Source organism: Bos grunniens, chromosome 3, assembly GCF_055505025.1.
Source record: "Bos grunniens cultivar Pamir isolate PY7600 chromosome 3, Bosgru_T2T1.0, whole genome shotgun sequence".
Taxonomy (NCBI): Eukaryota; Metazoa; Chordata; class Mammalia; order Artiodactyla; family Bovidae; genus Bos; species Bos grunniens.
This window is the reverse complement of record NC_141167.1, coordinates 77,956,106-77,975,117: the sequence shown is the minus strand read 5'-3', so window position 1 is coordinate 77,975,117 and position 19,012 is coordinate 77,956,106. Positions and strand designations below refer to the sequence as shown.

At 34.9% G+C, this 19,012-nt stretch overlaps 1 protein-coding gene across 8 annotated transcripts in view; it reads right to left on the bottom strand.

The window, feature by feature from the left end:
- The window catches only part of AGL (amylo-alpha-1,6-glucosidase and 4-alpha-glucanotransferase), a 97,504-nt gene that overhangs the window by 32,044 nt on the left and 46,448 nt on the right, over positions 1–19,012 (bottom strand). For 4 of the 8 annotated variants that reach the window (XM_086391385.1, XM_086391388.1, XM_086391389.1 and 1 more), the window contains exons 8-21: positions 15,761–15,884; positions 15,344–15,446; positions 15,156–15,253; positions 14,332–14,471; positions 13,086–13,273; positions 10,876–10,999; positions 10,128–10,291; positions 9,733–9,834; positions 9,466–9,621; positions 9,223–9,373; positions 6,962–7,086; positions 6,761–6,873; positions 6,521–6,655; positions 487–617 (exon numbers count right to left, since the gene is read on the bottom strand). In XM_086391385.1, coding sequence (XP_086247511.1) covers positions 487–617; positions 6,521–6,655; positions 6,761–6,873; positions 6,962–7,086; positions 9,223–9,373; positions 9,466–9,621; positions 9,733–9,834; positions 10,128–10,291; positions 10,876–10,999; positions 13,086–13,273; positions 14,332–14,471; positions 15,156–15,253; positions 15,344–15,446; positions 15,761–15,884 — 1,854 coding nt within the window. Of the gene's footprint in view, positions 1–486; positions 618–6,520; positions 6,656–6,760; positions 6,874–6,961; positions 7,087–9,222; positions 9,374–9,465; positions 9,622–9,732; positions 9,835–10,127; positions 10,292–10,875; positions 11,074–13,085; positions 13,274–14,331; positions 14,472–15,155; positions 15,254–15,343; positions 15,447–15,760; positions 15,885–19,012 lie in introns of all 8 variants that reach the window. The other 4 variants (XM_086391393.1, XM_086391391.1, XM_086391394.1 and 1 more) reach the window with 1 other exon arrangement.

Below are 19,012 nucleotides of genomic sequence, written 5' to 3'. Positions count from 1 at the left end.
ATAAATCAAATTTCCTAAATAAAAATCTAAGAAAATATGGCTAACCAAATGAATTAAGCTGACAGTTAAATATTTAGTTCCTTTATCTCAGTTTACAACTACTCTAACTACAAAATATTTAACTAAAAGTTCTCTTTGTAGGATAAAGCAAATAGGCAATAAAAAAAATTTCCAATTATATGAAAAAAGATGACTATACTTACAACCTAGTCCCATTTGGGGCCCAAATGAATAATCTCATTTAATCCTCACAAAAGTCTATGAATTAGACTTTTAATTAGTCTATTCACATGTTATGGAGGCAGAAGTTGGGGCACAGAGAATTTAAGTTACTTGTCAGAGGTCAATCAATGAGTAGGTGGCAGAGCCATGATTTGAACCCAAGCAGTTGAACTCTGAGCCCATACTCTTACTTCTATAAGGAAGATACCACATGACCCTAAAAAAATACCCCTGAAAAGCTTCACCATCTTTATACTTGCTTACCTTGAAGACCTGCATATTTAAGAGGTAACCAGTTTGGTATGTTATAACATCCTCCACCATCTTCTTTTTCTTCTGATTCACATCGGTAAAGTACCTGATTTAGCTCAGCCAAAGTTAATCTAGAGGCAATACTAAAAATTGGAAAATAAAACTGGTTAAATATAATGAAATTCCACTTGCTGTCAATAAAAATAAAGAAGAAAATCTGAACCATAACCATAAAATGTCTTGGAAATGTATGTTTTAGGAACTCAGCATTATACTATACATTGTAAGCAGTACGCATTATAAACAACAATTACAGAACAAACATGCTAAAAACTCAGTTAGAAGTAACATTTCTTCCAAGACAAGGAATTAATCAAGTGCTACATTTTATTAGTTAGAAGTACACTGAAAAAATCTTTTGGCTGTTATACCCTTTATCTTTTAAATTTGTGTTTTTATTATTTTTTTTTTTTAATTTGATGGTTATGAACACATATTTTTCTCATTCAAAAGGCTCCTGTTAACTGCAAGCCTAAGGCAGAATGTTCCATTTCCCTGTTTTTCAACTTGTGCTAAATCAAGAGCCTAGGGGAGAAATGGGTAGGTCTGAGAGTGGGGCAGGTCCTTCACCATGCAACAGCCACAAACTCTCCCCCTGGCCTCTTGGAGACAGAATGGCAGTTGACTTAAAAGATCCTATATCTCAGGGACTTCCCTGGTGGCCCAGTGGCTAAGACTCGATGCTCCCAATACAGAGGATCCCACACGCTGCAACTAACAGTTAACATGCCACATCTAAAGATCCCATGTGCTGCAACTAAGATCCGGGGCAGCCAAATAAATAAAAATTTAAAAAAGATCCTATATTTCAAGAGAAGAATTTGTTGGCAAAACGAACAGACACCAGAGAACTTTTGTAAGCAATGTATTTTTTAACCTTAAACTCTTTCTTTCTATTTTAGACTTAGTCTTTCTTCTCCTTTATATTCTCCTATGTGTGACAAGCACTTTTATACTAATTATCTTAAACTCAAAATAATTATCAAAGGACCAGTAAAAGGACAATCAAAAGTCAGTTAACTACCTTACAAATCACATGTTATTCTACTGTTGCCTATCTCTCCTTTTCCTTTCTGTCCTTCCCTAAAGTTGCACTACCTTTCAGATTCGTTGTTCAAAGAACTAAGATTTTCTTAAAGTTGTTTCTTGATAATGATCAGAATGCAGAAACTAACTCTCATGGCCTTAGTTTCAACAAAGGTTCAGTTAGCACTGAAATTGTATAAGGGACCACACCTACCTGAATGCAACTGAAACCCTACTTTCTTGCACTTCTAATTACTCAGGTAAATTCACCTTATATAACTGAAATATCATGAATATTATGTGAACACATATTTTCTTGAAAATATTCTCTTTTTTCTCATTTACTTCTGTCTCAACTTGGAACATGACTTAGTGACTAAACCACCACCATCAACTTAGAAAATTGTCAGCTGTGCTTTGTTCCCTCTGTCTCTGCTAGCTTCCCTCCTCTCTCCTGGGACTGACTGTAACTTGTGAGTCAAGAGTGAGTCAAATCAGCAGCCTCAGTACCAACTCCATTCTACTGTAGTATTTACCAATATGTAGCCAGTGAACTTCTTGCAGAAAGCCCAGAGATATATCCACACACCTATGGACACCTTATCTTTGACGAAGGAGGCAAGAATATACAATGGAAAAAAGACAATCTCTTTAACAAGTGGTGCTGGGAAAACTGGTCAACCACTTGTAAAAGAATGAAACTAGAACACTTTCTAACACCATACACAAAAATAAACTCAAAATGGATTAAAGATCTAAACGTAAGACTAGAAACTATAAAACTCCTAGAGGAGAACACAGGCAAAACACTCTCCGACATAAACCACAGCAGGATCCTCTATGACCCACCTCCCAGAATATTGGAAATAAAAGCAAAAATAAACAAATGGGATCTAATTAAAATTAAAAGCTTCTACACAACAAAGGAAACTATAAGCAAGGTGAAAAGACAGCCTCCAGAATGGGAGAAAATAATAGCAAATGAAGCAACGGACAAAGAATTAATCTCAAATATATACAAGCAACTCCTGCAGCTCAATTCCAGAAAAATAAATGACCCAATCAAGTGGGCCAAAGAACTAAATAGACATTTCTCCAAAGAAGACATACAGATGGCTAACAAACATATGAAAAGATGCTCAACATCACTCATTATCAGACAAATGCAAATCAAAACCACAATGAGGTACCATTTCATGCCAGTCAGAATGGCTGCTATCCAAAAGTCTACAAGCAATAAATGCTGGAGAGGGTGTGGAGAAAAAGAAACCCTCTTACACTGTTGGTGGGAATGCAAACTAGTATAGACACTATGGAGAACAGTGTGGAGATTTCTGAAAAAACTGGAAATAGAACTGCCATATGACCCAGCAACCCTACTGCTGGGCATACACACTGAGGAAACCAGAATTGAAAGAGACACGTGTACCCCAATGTGCATCACAGCACTGTTTATAATAGCCAGGACATGGAAGCAACCTAGATGTCCATCAGCAGACAAATGGAATGGAAAGCTGTGGTACATATACGCAATGGAATGTTACTCAGCCATTAAAAAGAATCAATAGTGGTGATTACAAATATATCAAAAAAGATCTTCATGACCAAGATAATCACAATGCTCTGATCACTCAACTAGAGCCAGACATCCTGGAATGTGAAGTCAAGCGAGCCTTAGAAAGCATCACTACAAACAAAGCTAGTGCAGGTGATGGAATTCCAGTTGAGCTATTTCAAATCTTGAAAGATGATGCTGTGAAAGTGCTGCACTCAATATGCCAGCAAATTTGGAAAACTCATCAGTGGCCACAAGACTGGAAAAGGTCAGTTTTCATTCTAATCCCAAAGAAAGGCAATGCCAAAGAATGCTCAAACTACCACACAATTGCACTCATCTCACACGCTAGTAAAGTAATGCTCAAAATTCTCCAAGCCAGGCTTCAGCAATACATGAACCATGAACTTTGAGATGTTCAAGCTGGTTTTACAAGAGGCAGAGGAACCAGAGATCAAATTGCCAACATCCGCTGGATCATCGAAAAAGCAAGAGAGTTCCAGAAAAACATCTATTTCTGCTTTATTGACTATGCCAAAGCCTTTGACTGTGTGGATCACAATAAACTGTGGAAAATTCTGAAAGAGATGGGAATACCAGACCACCTGACCTGCCTCTTGAGAAACCTATATGCAGGTCAGGAAGCAACAGTTAGAACTGGACATGGAACAACAGACTGGTTCCAAATAGGAAAAGGAGTACGTCAAGGCTGTATATTGTCACCCTGCTTATTTAACTTCTACGCAGAGTACATCATGAGAAATGCTGGGCTGGAAGAAGCACAAGCTGGAATCAAGATTGCCGGGAGAAATATCAATAACCTCAGATATGCATATGACACCACCCTTATGGCAGAAAGTGAAGAGGAACTAAAACGCCTCTTGATGAAAGTGAAAGAGGAGAGTGAGAAAGTTGGATTAAAGCTCAATATTCAGAAAACGAAGATCATGGCATCTGGTCCCATCACTTTATAGGAAATAGATGGGGAAACAGTGGAAACAGTGTCAGACTTTATTTTTCTGGGCTCCAAAATCCCTGCAGATGGTAACTGCAGCCATGAAATGAAAAGACGCTTACTCCTTGGAAGGAAAGTTATGACCAACCTAGACAGCATATTAAAAAGCAGAGACATTACTCTGCCAACAAAGGTCCGTCTAGTCAAGGCTATGGTTTTTCCAGTGGTCATGTATGGATGTGAGAGTTGGACTGTGAAGAAAGCTCAGTGCCGAAGAATTGATGCTTTTGAACTGTGGTGTTGGAGAAGACTCTTGAGAGTCCCTTGGACTGCAAAGAGATCCAACCAGTCCATTCTAAAGGAGATCAGTCCTGGGATTTCTTTGGAAGGAATGATGCTAAAGCTGAAACTCCAGTACTTTGGCCATCTCATGCGAAAAGTTGACTCATTGGAAAAGACCCTGATGCTGGGAGCGATTGTGGGCAGGAGGAGAAGGGGACGACAGAGGAGGAGATGGCTGGATGGCGTCACCGACTCAATGGACATGAGTTTGAGTGAACTCTGGGAGTTGGTGATGGACAGGGAGGCCTGGTGTGCTGCGATTCATGGGGTCGCAAAGAGTCGGACACAACTGAGCGACTGAACTGAACTGAACTGAAAAAGAATGCCTTTGAATCAGTTCTGATGAGGTGGATGAAACTGGAGCCTATTATACAGAGTGAAGTAAGCCAGAAAGAAAAACACAAATACAGTATACTAACATATATATGGAATTTAGAAAGGTGGTAACGATAACCCTTTATGCGAGACAGCAAAAGAGTCAGATGTATAGAACAGTCCTTTGGACTCTGTGGGAGAGGGCAAGGGTGGTATGATATGGGAGAAGGGCATTGAAACATGTAAATTATCACATGTGAAATGAATCAACAGTCCAGGTTCGATGCATGATACAGGGTGCTCGGGGCTGGTGCACTGGGATGACCCAGAGGGATGGGATAGGGAGGGAGGTGGGAGGGGGGTTCAGGATGGGGAACACATGTACACCCATGGCGGATTCATGTCAATGTATGGCAAAACCAATACAATATTGTAAAGTAAAATAAATAAATAAAACAGATTAAAAAAAAAAAAAAGAATCACCTGGAGAGCATATTCAAGTGCAGATTCTTGTCCCTAGATAATCTTAGTAGCTCTGATGAGGAATGTGCTATTTTATAAACATGCCATTAAAAAAAAAAAAAAAAAAAAGCATGCCATAGAAGCACAAAACTGCTTCATCTCAGATTTTTAAAATAATTTATCTACTAAGTATGGCTTGAATTAAGAGTTAATATCCTTACTAATAAAAGCTCTTATAGAACAACAAAACCAACTGAACAGAACATAAAAATGAACTAATATTTAAAAATGACATTTCACTAAATAAATACAAATGACTTATGAACACAGAAATTATCTTAATATTTAAAATAAATTGAGATGTAATTTTAAAGTACTTTATATTTACCAATTTGACTAGTAATAGCTAACACTTATTGATCACTGATACTCTCTGTCAAACACTGTTCTGAGAGTCACTATATCTCCTAAGTAACTTGCCCAAAGTCTTACTTCTTACAGTTAATAAGTCTGAAATTGGATTTAAATCCAGGCAATCTGGTCCCAACCTTTATGCTCTTAAACATTACATTATAATAACATATACTCAGTAAGGATGTGGGATATTAGACTTTTACATTGAGCTGAAAATATTAATATAATCTTTCTGGAAAGGATCTGGCAGTATTAAAAGCCTCAAATATACGATAGTCTAACTCAGAAATTCCATTCCTGGAAATTATCCTAGTACTCATGACATATAACATATATTGAGCATTTGTTATGTGCCATGAATTGTATTAAGTGTTTCATGTGCATTATCCAATTTAATACTTATGAAATCTAAGAGGTAGGAATTATTTTAAGCCTCATTTTCCAAATAAGGAAACTGAGATGAATAAAGTGTAAATAACTGGTCCAAGTTAAAGTGTCCAAAAAATGGAGACTGATGAAATAAACTATGGTATAGCCAGATATAAGAACAATGTATTGGCATTAAAAAAATGAAATGGTAAAGAGTATGATGCATGTAACTTAGTCTCAAATAGCTCAGAAAAATTGTATGTGTGTATATATAAAGATGTGTATATACATATAGATATATATGTGTACATATGTATACATGTGTATCTATCTATCTAGAGAGCATGTATGAGTGAGATAGCATGTGTGCACACAAATGATAAAGTAACAGGATAAAAGGTTAACAATAAATGATCTCAATACTGCTGGTCCTTGGACTATCCTTTGAGCAACAAGGATATAGAGAAGCCTTAAAACTACTTAAATCAGGCTTGTGACAACTTATCATTATTAAAGTGGCAAATCTCCATAAAATAAGGCATACTTACGAAGCAAAAGGAATTGTTAATATAGGATCTGCATTGTCAACAGCAAGACTCCCAGATTTAAAGTGAGGACTGAACTGTGTCAGATGATTTCGAAGAATTCCAACAGCAACTTGCGCATGTGGATCAAGACTAACTCTGAAAACATTAATTAAAATGTGGTTGATTTTTAGGAGTAATTTATTCAAAATTAACAGAATATGTAAAATATTTTAAATATAAAGTCAATAGCTTGAACTCTACCTGAATATAATAACACTTCCTGGAGACAAATTTTCAAATTCTATTTCTTGAATATATTCATTGGGTCCTTTTGTAGTAACTCCAGCTTGCTTAACAATTTTACTTTCATTGAGCTTGAAAAAAATATATAAAACCAGTCGATAAATAAGCCTAATGTCCTTAAAATGTTAAATACAGTAGTGAGATGAGAGTCCGAAGTACCTGAATATGTTCTCTAATTTCTACTGTGATGTTTGGTATTCCATTGATTGAATTAGCATCCTTCCTATAAGGTGCTGTATTTCTCTCAACAGTTCTAGCTTCAAGAACTACTTCTTCAATTTTGCCTAGGAATATATAAAAACTTTAACAAAATTTCACATTAAACTATCTGAAATTAAGAACTGCTAAAGGAGTTTTAAATCATTTAACCTAAAGTTGAATATATTAGCTAACTTAAAAAAAAGCAATCTGAGAGTAGATAATTCTATGTAACATGCAGTTTTCATACATGCTTTTAAAAAATTAACAGAACTATTTAAAAGAGATCTCATCAAGTAATAACAGTTTAGCTCTGGGAAACAATGTGAAACCTTTCTAATATTGACAGGAGAGAAAGTAGATCACTTGAAAGGCTTACATTTTAAAAATGGAATATTTCAAAGACAGAAAAAGTAGGGAAAAGTTAAACACCCAGATCCCACTACCTCGCTTAAGAAAATATTCCAAACCCAACTGATGTCCGTGTGTTCCCTTTCTTTCCCTTCAGAGGTAACCACTACCTGAAGGCTGGTCTGCATTGATCCTGTGCATTTTTACTACATATACCTGTTTCCCTAAGCACCATATACTGTTCTCCATATTTCCAAGTTTATGTGAGTGGATTCAAGTTATAGATACACTTCTGCAACTTCCTTTCTATTGGATAACACTGTAGTTTTTCAAATTTGTTTATACTGCTATGTTAGCTCTACCTCATTCATTTTAGATGCCAAACAGTATTCCACTGTATGAGTGTACCCAAATGTATTCATTTAACCACCACTGTCATTATTTTCCTCTATTATCAATAATGTTACAATAAATATTTTTGTGCATATTTCCTAGTGGAAGTGCAGGAGAGTTTCTCAGATACACACCTGGGAATAGAACTGCTAGATCAAAGGATATATAAAACTGAAACTTTATTATTTAAATAATTTGAACTTTAAACTGTTAATCTGACAATGAAAGACCTTCTGATCCAGAAGTCTACTTCTGAAAATATATACTAAGAAAATTATTCAAAACAAAAAGATTATTCCTAGTGTATACTCAAATCTTAAAGAGCACTGCTAAACACACATAAATGTTAAAAATGGAATGCTAACATAATAAAATATAAAACATTCAATATAATGAAAATCAAAATTATGTGGACTGAGAAAATGGAACATGTTTTAAGAATGATCACTGATCAAAAACAAAACAAAACCCTGAGATATTACTGTATACATTGAGTGCAACCATGTAAAACTATATATGTATATTAGTTACAACCAGATGAGATTACTGTATATAAACTTGTGAACAGTTAAAAAAAAAGCAATAGACATTTAACCCTAAAACTATTCAAGTTGATAACTTCTAAAAATGGGAGTTATGAATATTTTGCAATCAGCAACAAATATAGAGTATGATCATGTTTGTGAGAAGCTTCATTCACTCAGTTAGTCAATGGACTTGGACAGCTGCTATATGCACAGGAGCATGTTATGCCATAATATATTATATATAATAATAAATAAGGAAATTAAATATACATATCTAGAAAACAATCAAGTAATAATAAGTATATACCTCAAGGATGCATTTTATAATGTCTGAGTGATACAGAGACTATAATTGCTATATGTTCAGAGGACAGAGAGTTTACTGAGTACTTAGAGAAGGCTTCTCAAAGGAGGTGAAACTTTAGTCCTTGAAAGATGTAAAGAATTCATAAATAAGTAGGAGTAAGGCTACTTAGGGAGCAGTGAAAATATCTATTTGGTTGAAACAGATGAGGATGGATTATAAAGTGCCTTAAATATTAAACTACTTTCCATTTTGGTTTATATATGTAAATATATGTATACATATACAGAAACACTTGGACACACATATAAATATATATGTATATACATATGTACATGAATATACATATAAATCTAGCTGGGTGTAGAAGAAATACATGTTCATTTATATAAATTAGGAGATAGGAAAATGTATTAGGATGAAAATAAAATCAGAACTCAAAAAATGTTAACATTTAACAGTATTTCCAGGTTTTGCTCCATGTAGTAAAAATACAAGTTATCAAAAATTTGTAATTCTTTTTCTTAACTACATCTATACTCACACTGTGTTACAATATATATGACACGTAACAACAATTTAATAATATTTATTATTATTAACAGTTTAACAATACAACCAAAACAACATTTTTTAGATCACATTACCAGGGATGCACATTTGAGGCACTTCCTTGCTGTAAAATGAAGTCTTGGGATTCCTGAAAGCAGTTCTAGAAACAGATACGACCGACTGATGGATACTGGGTGAATGTCTGGTTACAGCCACTATGTCTGCATCAACTTGATCCACATACACCTGAGAAACAGAGAGAAAACACATTAGTGCTCAAACTGGAAAGACTCTAAAACTGAACCTAAGAAAGGAACCTAGAAAATGTAGCTTCTTGCCTGGATAAAACCCTTGGCTCCAAGCTCTTGGTGAAGTTTATTGATTGCACACCTGGCCGCAATAATGCCACTCTGGGAGTTCACTTCACCAGCGTTGGATGGCGATGCTGCAGGATTCCATTTAGTGTAAAACCGCTCTTCAGAAACTACTGAAATCTGAACAAAACAAAAACTTAGCCATGTGCATGTTTTAATGACAATGAGGAATTCTGGTAAAAATGATCAGTTTTGGGCCTTGTGGGTTTTAAAAAACAACACATAACAAACCTGGTGAGGCACTAATTCGTCATAGCCTTTCGTACTACCACTAGCACAACATGCCATGGAGACAATTGTGGTACTTGGGAGAGCGTCATATGCTGACCTATGCTACAAAAGAGTAAAACAACACAAGTTTATTTTCTTTCAAATGCAAAGTGCCATGCTATAGCCCCATGACGTAAAAGGAGAAGTACAGAATGTACATAAGTACATCCTGAAGATGTATTCATTTGCTTTAAGACAAATGACAAACCACTCAAAAACCTTTAAATCACAATCACTTACAAATCTAAGGCACTATTTTGAGGTACTGTGGATATTACTGCCATTAAACAGCAGAGAACTAAACATCAAAACATTTAGCGAAATAAGGAAATACAAGCAACAGGATAGACGCTTACCACAATAGGACACTCGTTATCATGGGTGATGTCCATAAACAGGGCATGTGCAATAGCTGGCACTAAAGGCCTCAAACAGGGCTGAACAAAGGATCCAACAGGCTCTCCTCCGTATCGGTAAACTAATCTGCCCTCTTCATGGCTATCGTATGCACTCATTGCCTCTGCAAAGCATTACAGAGTATTTTAACAATCTTCATTAGCAATGTCCAAAAAGAGATTAGATTTTGTATTGTGACTGACTTTCAAAAACAGACCACAAAAATATTATCAAAAATAAAACTGATTTAAACATTTAAACAAATGTCCATCAGTTTAAATGACAAAAAGTCTTTTCTGCAACTTAACCAGAGAAATGGCTCATGCAGTAAAAAAGGAATATATGCTGCTTATTAGGATGTTGGTTACATAAAATCTATGGAGAAAAATCTCAAGATTACATCATTTAGGCAGACAGAGATGAAAAACAGATTTATATATTTTCAACAACAAAAAAGTGATTTTGTTCAAGTCATCAATTCGTTCCATTGGTCTTTCAAGTTAAAATGAGACATCTTACCCCAAAGTAGAAATTTTCACTAATGAAAACAGACTCAGTTATATTAAGAAATTTTGAGTAGAATATTTAAAAGAACAATAACTATGTTGAACATTATTAAACACTGTACATAAAGCTATTAAATGCCTTTTAATCTACTTAAACAAAAACTGAAGCTTTAGATGGGAAAAACACTTTCAATGAGCCTACCTCTTATTAAGGAACTAATGCCCAGTCTAGTAACAAAGACATTGTCCAGGTCTTCACTTCCTGTGAACAGTTCAGCTACTACATATAAATTGGGTTGCAATTTCCTAGCAGCATCCAACATATACTGCAAAAAGCACAGTCACAAATATAACAGAAAGAGAAAAGCAAGATGGTGTGGGGGAAGGAGAGGAGGCAAGACTAGGCATGGATTTGACACAGGAAAATACCATGTAGCAAGACAAAATGGAAATCCAAGAGAATTTCCAAAGAAATTTAATTGTGCATAAGTAAGAAAACATAAAATGGACCAAAACATACAGAAAACAAAAGAATGTATAAAGCGAATATAACAGTTAAAAAGGAAGATTAGATTTTGCAGATGGGACACAAAAGGGGGAAAAAAAGGAAGAAGAAAAATGTTAGTGTCACTTAAAAAATGTAAACCATAGTACTGCAATTCTGCTAGGCTTTCCAAACCCTATTTTATGTTTTGTTTTTAATATCCCTAATTAGCCTATTAATTTTCAGGCCCTTGACTAAACTATAAATGATAAATTCCCTGCTGGTGCATCATTTAGCTATTGTAAAGATTAGGTCTGACTAGACTTAAGCCAGTTTTTCCTGAAGATGATAATAAATTCCTTTTTTTTTCCTGGCCACGCTTTGTGGCTTGCTGAATTTTCGTTCACTGACCAGGGACTGAACGCAGGCCACGGCAGTGAAAGCACTGAGTTCTAACCATTGGACTGCCAAGGAATTCCCCAGAACTTCTAATCAGAAATCAGATCAGTTCAAAAAAAATTGTTGAACATTTGCACAAAGGCTAATACTTGAAATTCTAACACATAAGACCCTAGAGGTTTTTTAAACTTAAATTTTAGTATTCTGTATTTTGCTATAATGTTATAACCATCTTACAAATGTATTGCTAAAGGCATACATTTAAAAAAAAACTCTGCCTTTTTTTGAAGCTAAAAATGTTCTACTACCTTAACTAATGTTCATTAAATTCTTCCAAATCAAAGCAATTTTTCATCACAGGACTTGAAACATATGCATTATAATACTGCTTTAAAATGATAGAAATAGATGTTTTTCAGATAAGCACACATTTCCACAGAACACTAACTTGTCACTAGGAAAGTTTCAAAGATCTTACAAATAGAATGAAACTCTAAAGTGTTTACAAAGCTGTAAACATAAAAGATAATGCTATAAATTATATAAAATTTATAGCATTTATAGTATTATATAAAATTTAAAGCATTATCTTTTATGTTTCATAAAAGATAACACTATAAATGTTGGCATTGCTTACGTTACTATAAAAAACCTGAAGAGGAACAGAAAATTTTTATGTTTACATTTACATATAATTATATTTCCATATGATAATGAAAATTGAATCAGTGAGACAAACTATCTTCAATATGCTATAATGCTAGTGTTTATTTATTATTATTTTTTTTAATGCTAGTGTTTAAATAATTATTATAATATGAAATAAGCTATATGACTTCACTGCTGCTAAGTCACTTCAGTCGTGTCCGACTCTGTGCGACCCCATAGATGGCAGCCCACCGGGCTCCCCTGTCCCTGAGATTCTCCAGGCAAGAATACTGGCTTGGGTTGCCATTTCCTTCTCCAGTGCATGAAAGTGAAAAGTGAAAGTGAAGTTGCTCAGTCATGTCTGACCCTCAGCGACCCCATGGACTGCAGCCTTTCAGGCTCCTCCGTCCATGGGATTTTCCAGGCAAGAGTACTGGAGTGGGGTGCCATTGCCTTCTCCAATATGACTTCACAGTGGCTACTAATTTATTGAAACTAACCTAATAATAAGAATAAGACAAATTAATATTTATATATTGTTAAATTATTAACAAGGTTAATTCTTTTAAAATATTAACATTAAAATATTAATAATATTTTAATAATATATATGGCATATTGTTGTATGTGTATTATCGGAGACAATATAATGTCCCTAACTTAAATAAAAATATTAACTCATACGTTTTATGCCCAGTACTCCATAATATCTGCATCAAAAATTCTCGGAATTATGCAAATTATGCAAGTTTTAAAATACTACCACCATATTACTGTTAGCATTCAACAAGCAAAAGGAAACATGTATTTGTACACTCTTATTAAGGAAAGCTAGGAAAGGACACTGATTTCTTTAACATAGATGAATTATTTATCTGTACCTCTGCTACATGAAGAGGTGTTGAGTGACAATTATCAAGACGGACTCCCTGGAAATAAGTTGCGGTGATTTCTGTGTATTTTTTCATGTGTGCCCAGAGATAAGGACAGTCCTCTGGTTTTTTCCCATAGCGTAATTTAACACTGTCTCCCCAGCAAATAAGTTCTCTCCTTAGATAAACATCTGAACCTGTTAAAAAAGGAGCTTGCTTTCAATGGTTCAAGGAATAAAATGAAAATATGTATTTCAAGGAAAAACTGTTGTTTTAAAATCACATTTATTATTTCTAACACAAGCCATATATAGGTTAAAATTATATCTAAAATGGTATGGGATAAAGTTTTAAAAAATTGATAGTAATTTAGATCTCCTATCTATTTTGCTAAAACTGTACCTTACATTCTCTTCTAAAAACGTGTGCTAAATAGTAAAAATTCAAGTTGCTTCTTAAAGGAAAACAGTAATAGTAATATCATGAGCCTTTAAAGCTATACCAAAACCATTTAAAGCTCCATCTCCACCTTGCTACCAATTTTTGGCAATATGTTACATTAAATCCATGGTGTAGAGCAAAGTATCATTTTTCACTTCGAATGGTTGGAAAGGAGATGGCAGAGATACTTAAATGCAAAGCTACATGTTTTTTTTAAAAAATGAGACTTCTGAATTAAATTTAATGTCATAAAAACAGGCTTCTGATTCTAAAATGTTAAAAAATAAATATATCGATAGGTCCCTTGCAAAATTATTCCTGGCAATGAAACAGCTATAAGAAATAAGAAGCTAGCATTAAGTAAGAGGGAATCTAAAAAGAATTGTTTTCTAGTTTAACTGTCATTCAAATATCTTAAATACTCCTCTAGCTAATCAGTGAAAATATCTCTTACAATAAACAGTTGTAACCATACAGGTTCAGATGGCTTTTTAAAGATGCAAATGAGTACATTTGTGTACAAATGAGTTGCCCAAATAAAATCTTCTGTAGAACCATAATATCAAATAGATATATGAGAACTCTTCTGTTTGAGGAGATAGGGGTAGAAAAGGAAAGAAGGAGAAAGAAGCTGAATCTCATTCTGTCAGTTCCTTCTCTTCTCTCAAACTGTATGCACCTCTGGCATGACCAATGAAACAATTTAAAAATCATCAGCCTACTCGGGGAACAAAATCAACAAACAATTTATATTCTGAGCTTGCCATGAACTTTTATTTCCCTGTCCATAGAGAAGTTAACAAAAATGACATACCTGGTTCAGCAAAATTTCGAAGGGGATCATCTCCCATTACCCATCCATTATGTGCCATCAGAAAACAAGCTTTATTTGGGACATGAATCATTGATTCTTCTACAGAGAGGGATATGTCTTCAAAGGGGAAAGTAAAATATCTAGGGAGATACAATGAAGTATGAAATCCATACAGGAAATTCCTTGGAGAAAATCTGAATTAATACCATTAAAATTAAACTTTGTCCCTAATGAATAGAATAGATAAGATTAGTTTGACACCATTTATAAGAAATAAGAAATAAACTTCAATACAGGTGAAAAAATCATCAGACATTTTGAGTAAATCTAGCAGGATTTGAGAAATTGAGTAAGTATTATACTATATCTGATTAACATTCTAAGTATAGAATGTTAGTACAGAACATTCTAATAACTTTAAAAATCTCATAGAATGACTAAGAAAATCACTAAAGTATTGACATTATTTTGCAAAAGTTTTTACTATGCTTCAGTTGCCTAATCTCTGCTGTACACTACTTATAAGGAGCTAAATACTTGCTTAATTTGCTTAACAGTGAAATTATTAGTAAGTATGCAGTCCTCCAGAAACATGAATGTAAATGATTATAAATTGGTTCATACTGATGATAGTTTCTCTAATTAAAGATTTGCCTAACAAAATTAATTAATATTAAGCCTAGTTACCAGATCAAAACTGCTATTTCAATTTAACAAACATACTGGGTCACACATTCAAGGAAATTCAAATTTAGGTTAATTTGAAGAATTTAGTACAATTTCAATTTTTAACCTTTCATGAGAAGAAAACAAAAATGGAATACCTGGTAACCAAAGGATGTTTTCTAGTAACAGGTCCTAGTTTAGGTCCATGGTCAGCCAGTCGTTCATAAAACACATTTCCCAAAAGGCAATTGACTGCCTAGAAAACATGAACTTATGTCAATAACAACAACAAAAAACAGTATTAAAACTCAGAGAAAAACAGCAGTTCAAAAGAAGTAGGTAAAACCTGTTCCTGATGATAGTTAATGAGTTGATGCTTCTCCGAATTTAATTCCTCAATTCTCTTCCTGAACCAATTGCAGCATTCATTAATTGCGGCTGGCCCATTGCTTGAAGTAGATAAAGCAATACGAATATTATTTAATGGTTCTACAAACTCTACATTAAAAATTTTTCTAATACGGGTCATAGAAACTTAGGACCTTAATTAAGACTTAAGAAATTTTCCAGTTGTATACATTTTTACCACAAAAGGGGAAATGTCATGTGTTGGAAGTAGTAATTATAGGGAATTACTTTATTTCATTTTTTATTCAGGCTGTTAACAAATAGCATAAAAATAATACCATAAACGTAATCAGAATAGTCATAAAGGTTTACAAGCAATATTATTCTTTAGTATGTAGTAAAATATAAAACATACTCATGTGGTATGAAAGTTGCTAGAGCAACATTCATATCTACAGTGCAGCCAAGCCGTCTGTATTCAGGATCCTGAATTATCTTAAGGTGGTGATCTGGATCAGGCCTTGTTGTTTTCCTATTTTCTGAAAGAAAGAAAATATTATATCTTAAATGCAGATATATATAAGGAGATTATAACTGTTACTTATTTCATATTTTTAGTTTATTGTTTTTTTCTTAGAAAATAAAAGAACTATTTATTTCATAAGCATTCCTTCCTACCTCCCTACGTATCCTTCTGCAAAAACCTAACACACACACACACACACACACAGAAGGAAAGAGAGAGAGAGGCGGCATTGGGTAAAGAGGAGAGAGAGATCCTGACTGGGGAAAAAAAAACAACACTGTAGAAGAAAAACGCAGCAATTCCCACCAGTTCAACCCCAGTCCCCACCTTACTGCTTTGATTAGTATTCAGGTATTCTATACATTTTTTAGGGCACTAAAGATGTTCCGTTCAGTCACTCAGTCATGTCTGACTCTTTGTGACCCCATGGACTGCAGCACCCCAGGCTTCCCTGTCCATTACCAACTACTGGAGCTTATTCAAACCCATGTCCATTGAGTCAGTGATGCCATCTAACCATCTCATCCTCTGTTGTTCCCTTCTCCTCCCGCCTTCAATCTTCCCCAGCATCAGGGTCTTTTCCAATGAGTCAGTTCTTCGCACCAGGTGGGCAAAGTACTGGAGTTTCAGCTTCAGCATCAGTCCTTCCAATGAATATTCAGGACTGATTTCCTTTAGGATGGACTGGTTGGATCTCCTTGCAGTCCAAGGGACTCTCAAGAGTCTTCTCCAACACCACAGTTCAAAAGCATCAATTCTTTGGCGCTCAGCTTTCTTTATAGTCCAACTCTCACATCCATATATGACCACTGGAAAAACGATAGCCTTGACCAGAAGGACCTTTGTTGGCAAAGGAATGTCTCTACTTTTTAATATGCTATCTAGGTTGGTCATAACTCTCCTTCCAAGGAGTAAGCATCTTTTAATTTCATGGCTGCAATCACCATCTGCAGTGATTTTGGAGCCCCCAAAAATAAAGTCTGCCACTGTTTCCACTGTTTCCCCATCTATTTCTCATAAAGTGATGGGACCGGATGCCACGATCTTAGTTTTCCGAATGTTAAGTTTTAAGCCAACTTTTTCATTCTTCTCTTTCACTTTCATCAAGAGGCTCTTTAGTTCTTTGCTGTCTGCCATAAGGGTGGTGTCATCTGCATATCTGAGGTTACTGATATTTCTCCTGGCAATTTTGATTCCAGCTTGTGTTTCTTCCAACCCAGCGTTTCTCATGATGTACTCTGCATATAAGTTAAATAAGCAGGGTGACATTATACAGCTTTGATGTACTCCTTTCCCGATTTGGAACCAGTCTGTTGTTCCATGCCCAGTTCTAACTGTTGCTTTCTGACTTGCCTCTTGGTTTCTCAAGAGGCAGCTCAGGTGGTCTGGTATTACCATCTCTTGAAGAATTTTTTACAAGTTTGTTGTGATCCACACAGTCAAAAGCTTTGGCATAGTCAATAAAGCAGAAATAGATGTTTTTCTGGAACTCTCTTGCTTTTTTGATGATCCAGCAGCTGTTGGCAATTTGATCTCTGGTTCCTCTGCCTTTTCTAAATCCAGCTTCAACATCTGGAAATTAATGGTTCACATACTGTTGAAGCCTAGCTTGGAGAATTTTGAGCATTACTTTACTAGCGTGTGAGATGAGTGCAACTGTGTGGTAGTTTGAGCATTCTTTGGCATTGCCTTTCTTTGGGATTGGAATGAAAACTGACCTTTTCCAGTCTTGTGGCTGCTGTTGAGTTTTCCAAATTTGTTGGCATATTGAGTGCAGCACTTTCACAGCATCTTTTAAGGTTTGAAAGAGCTCAACTGGAATTTCATCACCTCCACTATCTTTGTTTGTAGTGATGCTTCCTAAGGCCCACTTGACTTCACATTCCAGGATGTCTGGCTCTAGGTGAGTGATCACACCATCGTGGTTATCTGGGTCATTTTTGTGTAGTTTTTCTGTGTATTCTTGCCACCTCTTCTTAATATTTTCTGCTTCTGTTAGGTCCATACCATTCTGTCCTTTATTGTGCCCATCTTTGCATGAAATGCTCCTTTGGTATCTCTGATATTCTTCAAGAGATCTCTAGTCTTTTCCATTCTATTGTTTTCCTCTATTTCTTTGCATTGATTGCTGAGGAAGGCTTTCTTATCTCTTCTTGCTATTCTTTAGAACTCTGCATTCAAATCGGTATATCTTTCCTTTTCTCCTTTGCTTTTTGCTTCTCTTCCTTTCTCAGCTATTTGTAAGGCCTCCTCAGGCAACCATTTTGCCATTTTGTATTTCTTTTTCTTGGGGATGGTCTTTATCCCCGTCTCCTGTCCAATGTCACGAACCTCCAACCATAGTTCTTCAGGTACTCTATCAGATCTAATCCCTTGAATCTATTTGTCACTTCCACTGTGTAATCATAAGGGATTTGATTTAGGTCATACCTGAATGGTCTAGTGTTGCTGGTACACATTTTCTTCCCAGGTGCTACCAAAGACACTAACTTTAGGAGTTCTTTTTCCTCAAAGATTGCTTTCTATTTTAAAAAGTAAGTCTTATTAACAACTTGACTTTCTCTGAACGAAGCAGACAAGTTTGTTTTTATATTTTTTCCGTTTCACCAACTAGCATTCTCCTCTTACATAATAATAAAAAATGAAAAACGTAAATAAATGCTTTGTAGGGAGAGTTTTCATTCTTATTCTGAACTTGTTTCTAGTAAATCAGTGGAGGATTGCCTCCACTGGGTTTGATTTTACTTTAATTAATTAATATCTGGCTTATTCTAAATGAAATGGCTTATAAAGGCACAAAGTAAGATAAAGAATAAATAGATTTAAAGATGTAGTTTCTGAGGTTAATTTGGAAGAGTAACATACATGAAAAAATGCCAAGAAGTGTTTAAAAAAGAGGTAAAACTACACAATGAGTGTATATTATAAAAGTCTTTCATATTGCTAGAGTATAAGACAGATCAGTGGAATAGCACAGATAACAGAGCCATGAATATTCAGTATATGATTATACATTATGAAGTATTATGGTGGTATCCCAAACCAGTTTAAAAGGATGGAATATCAACCCAGTATTACTTTTTAAAATTAAATAAAGTTAATATCTTCTTTATATAAATTCCAGGTCTATTAAATATTTAA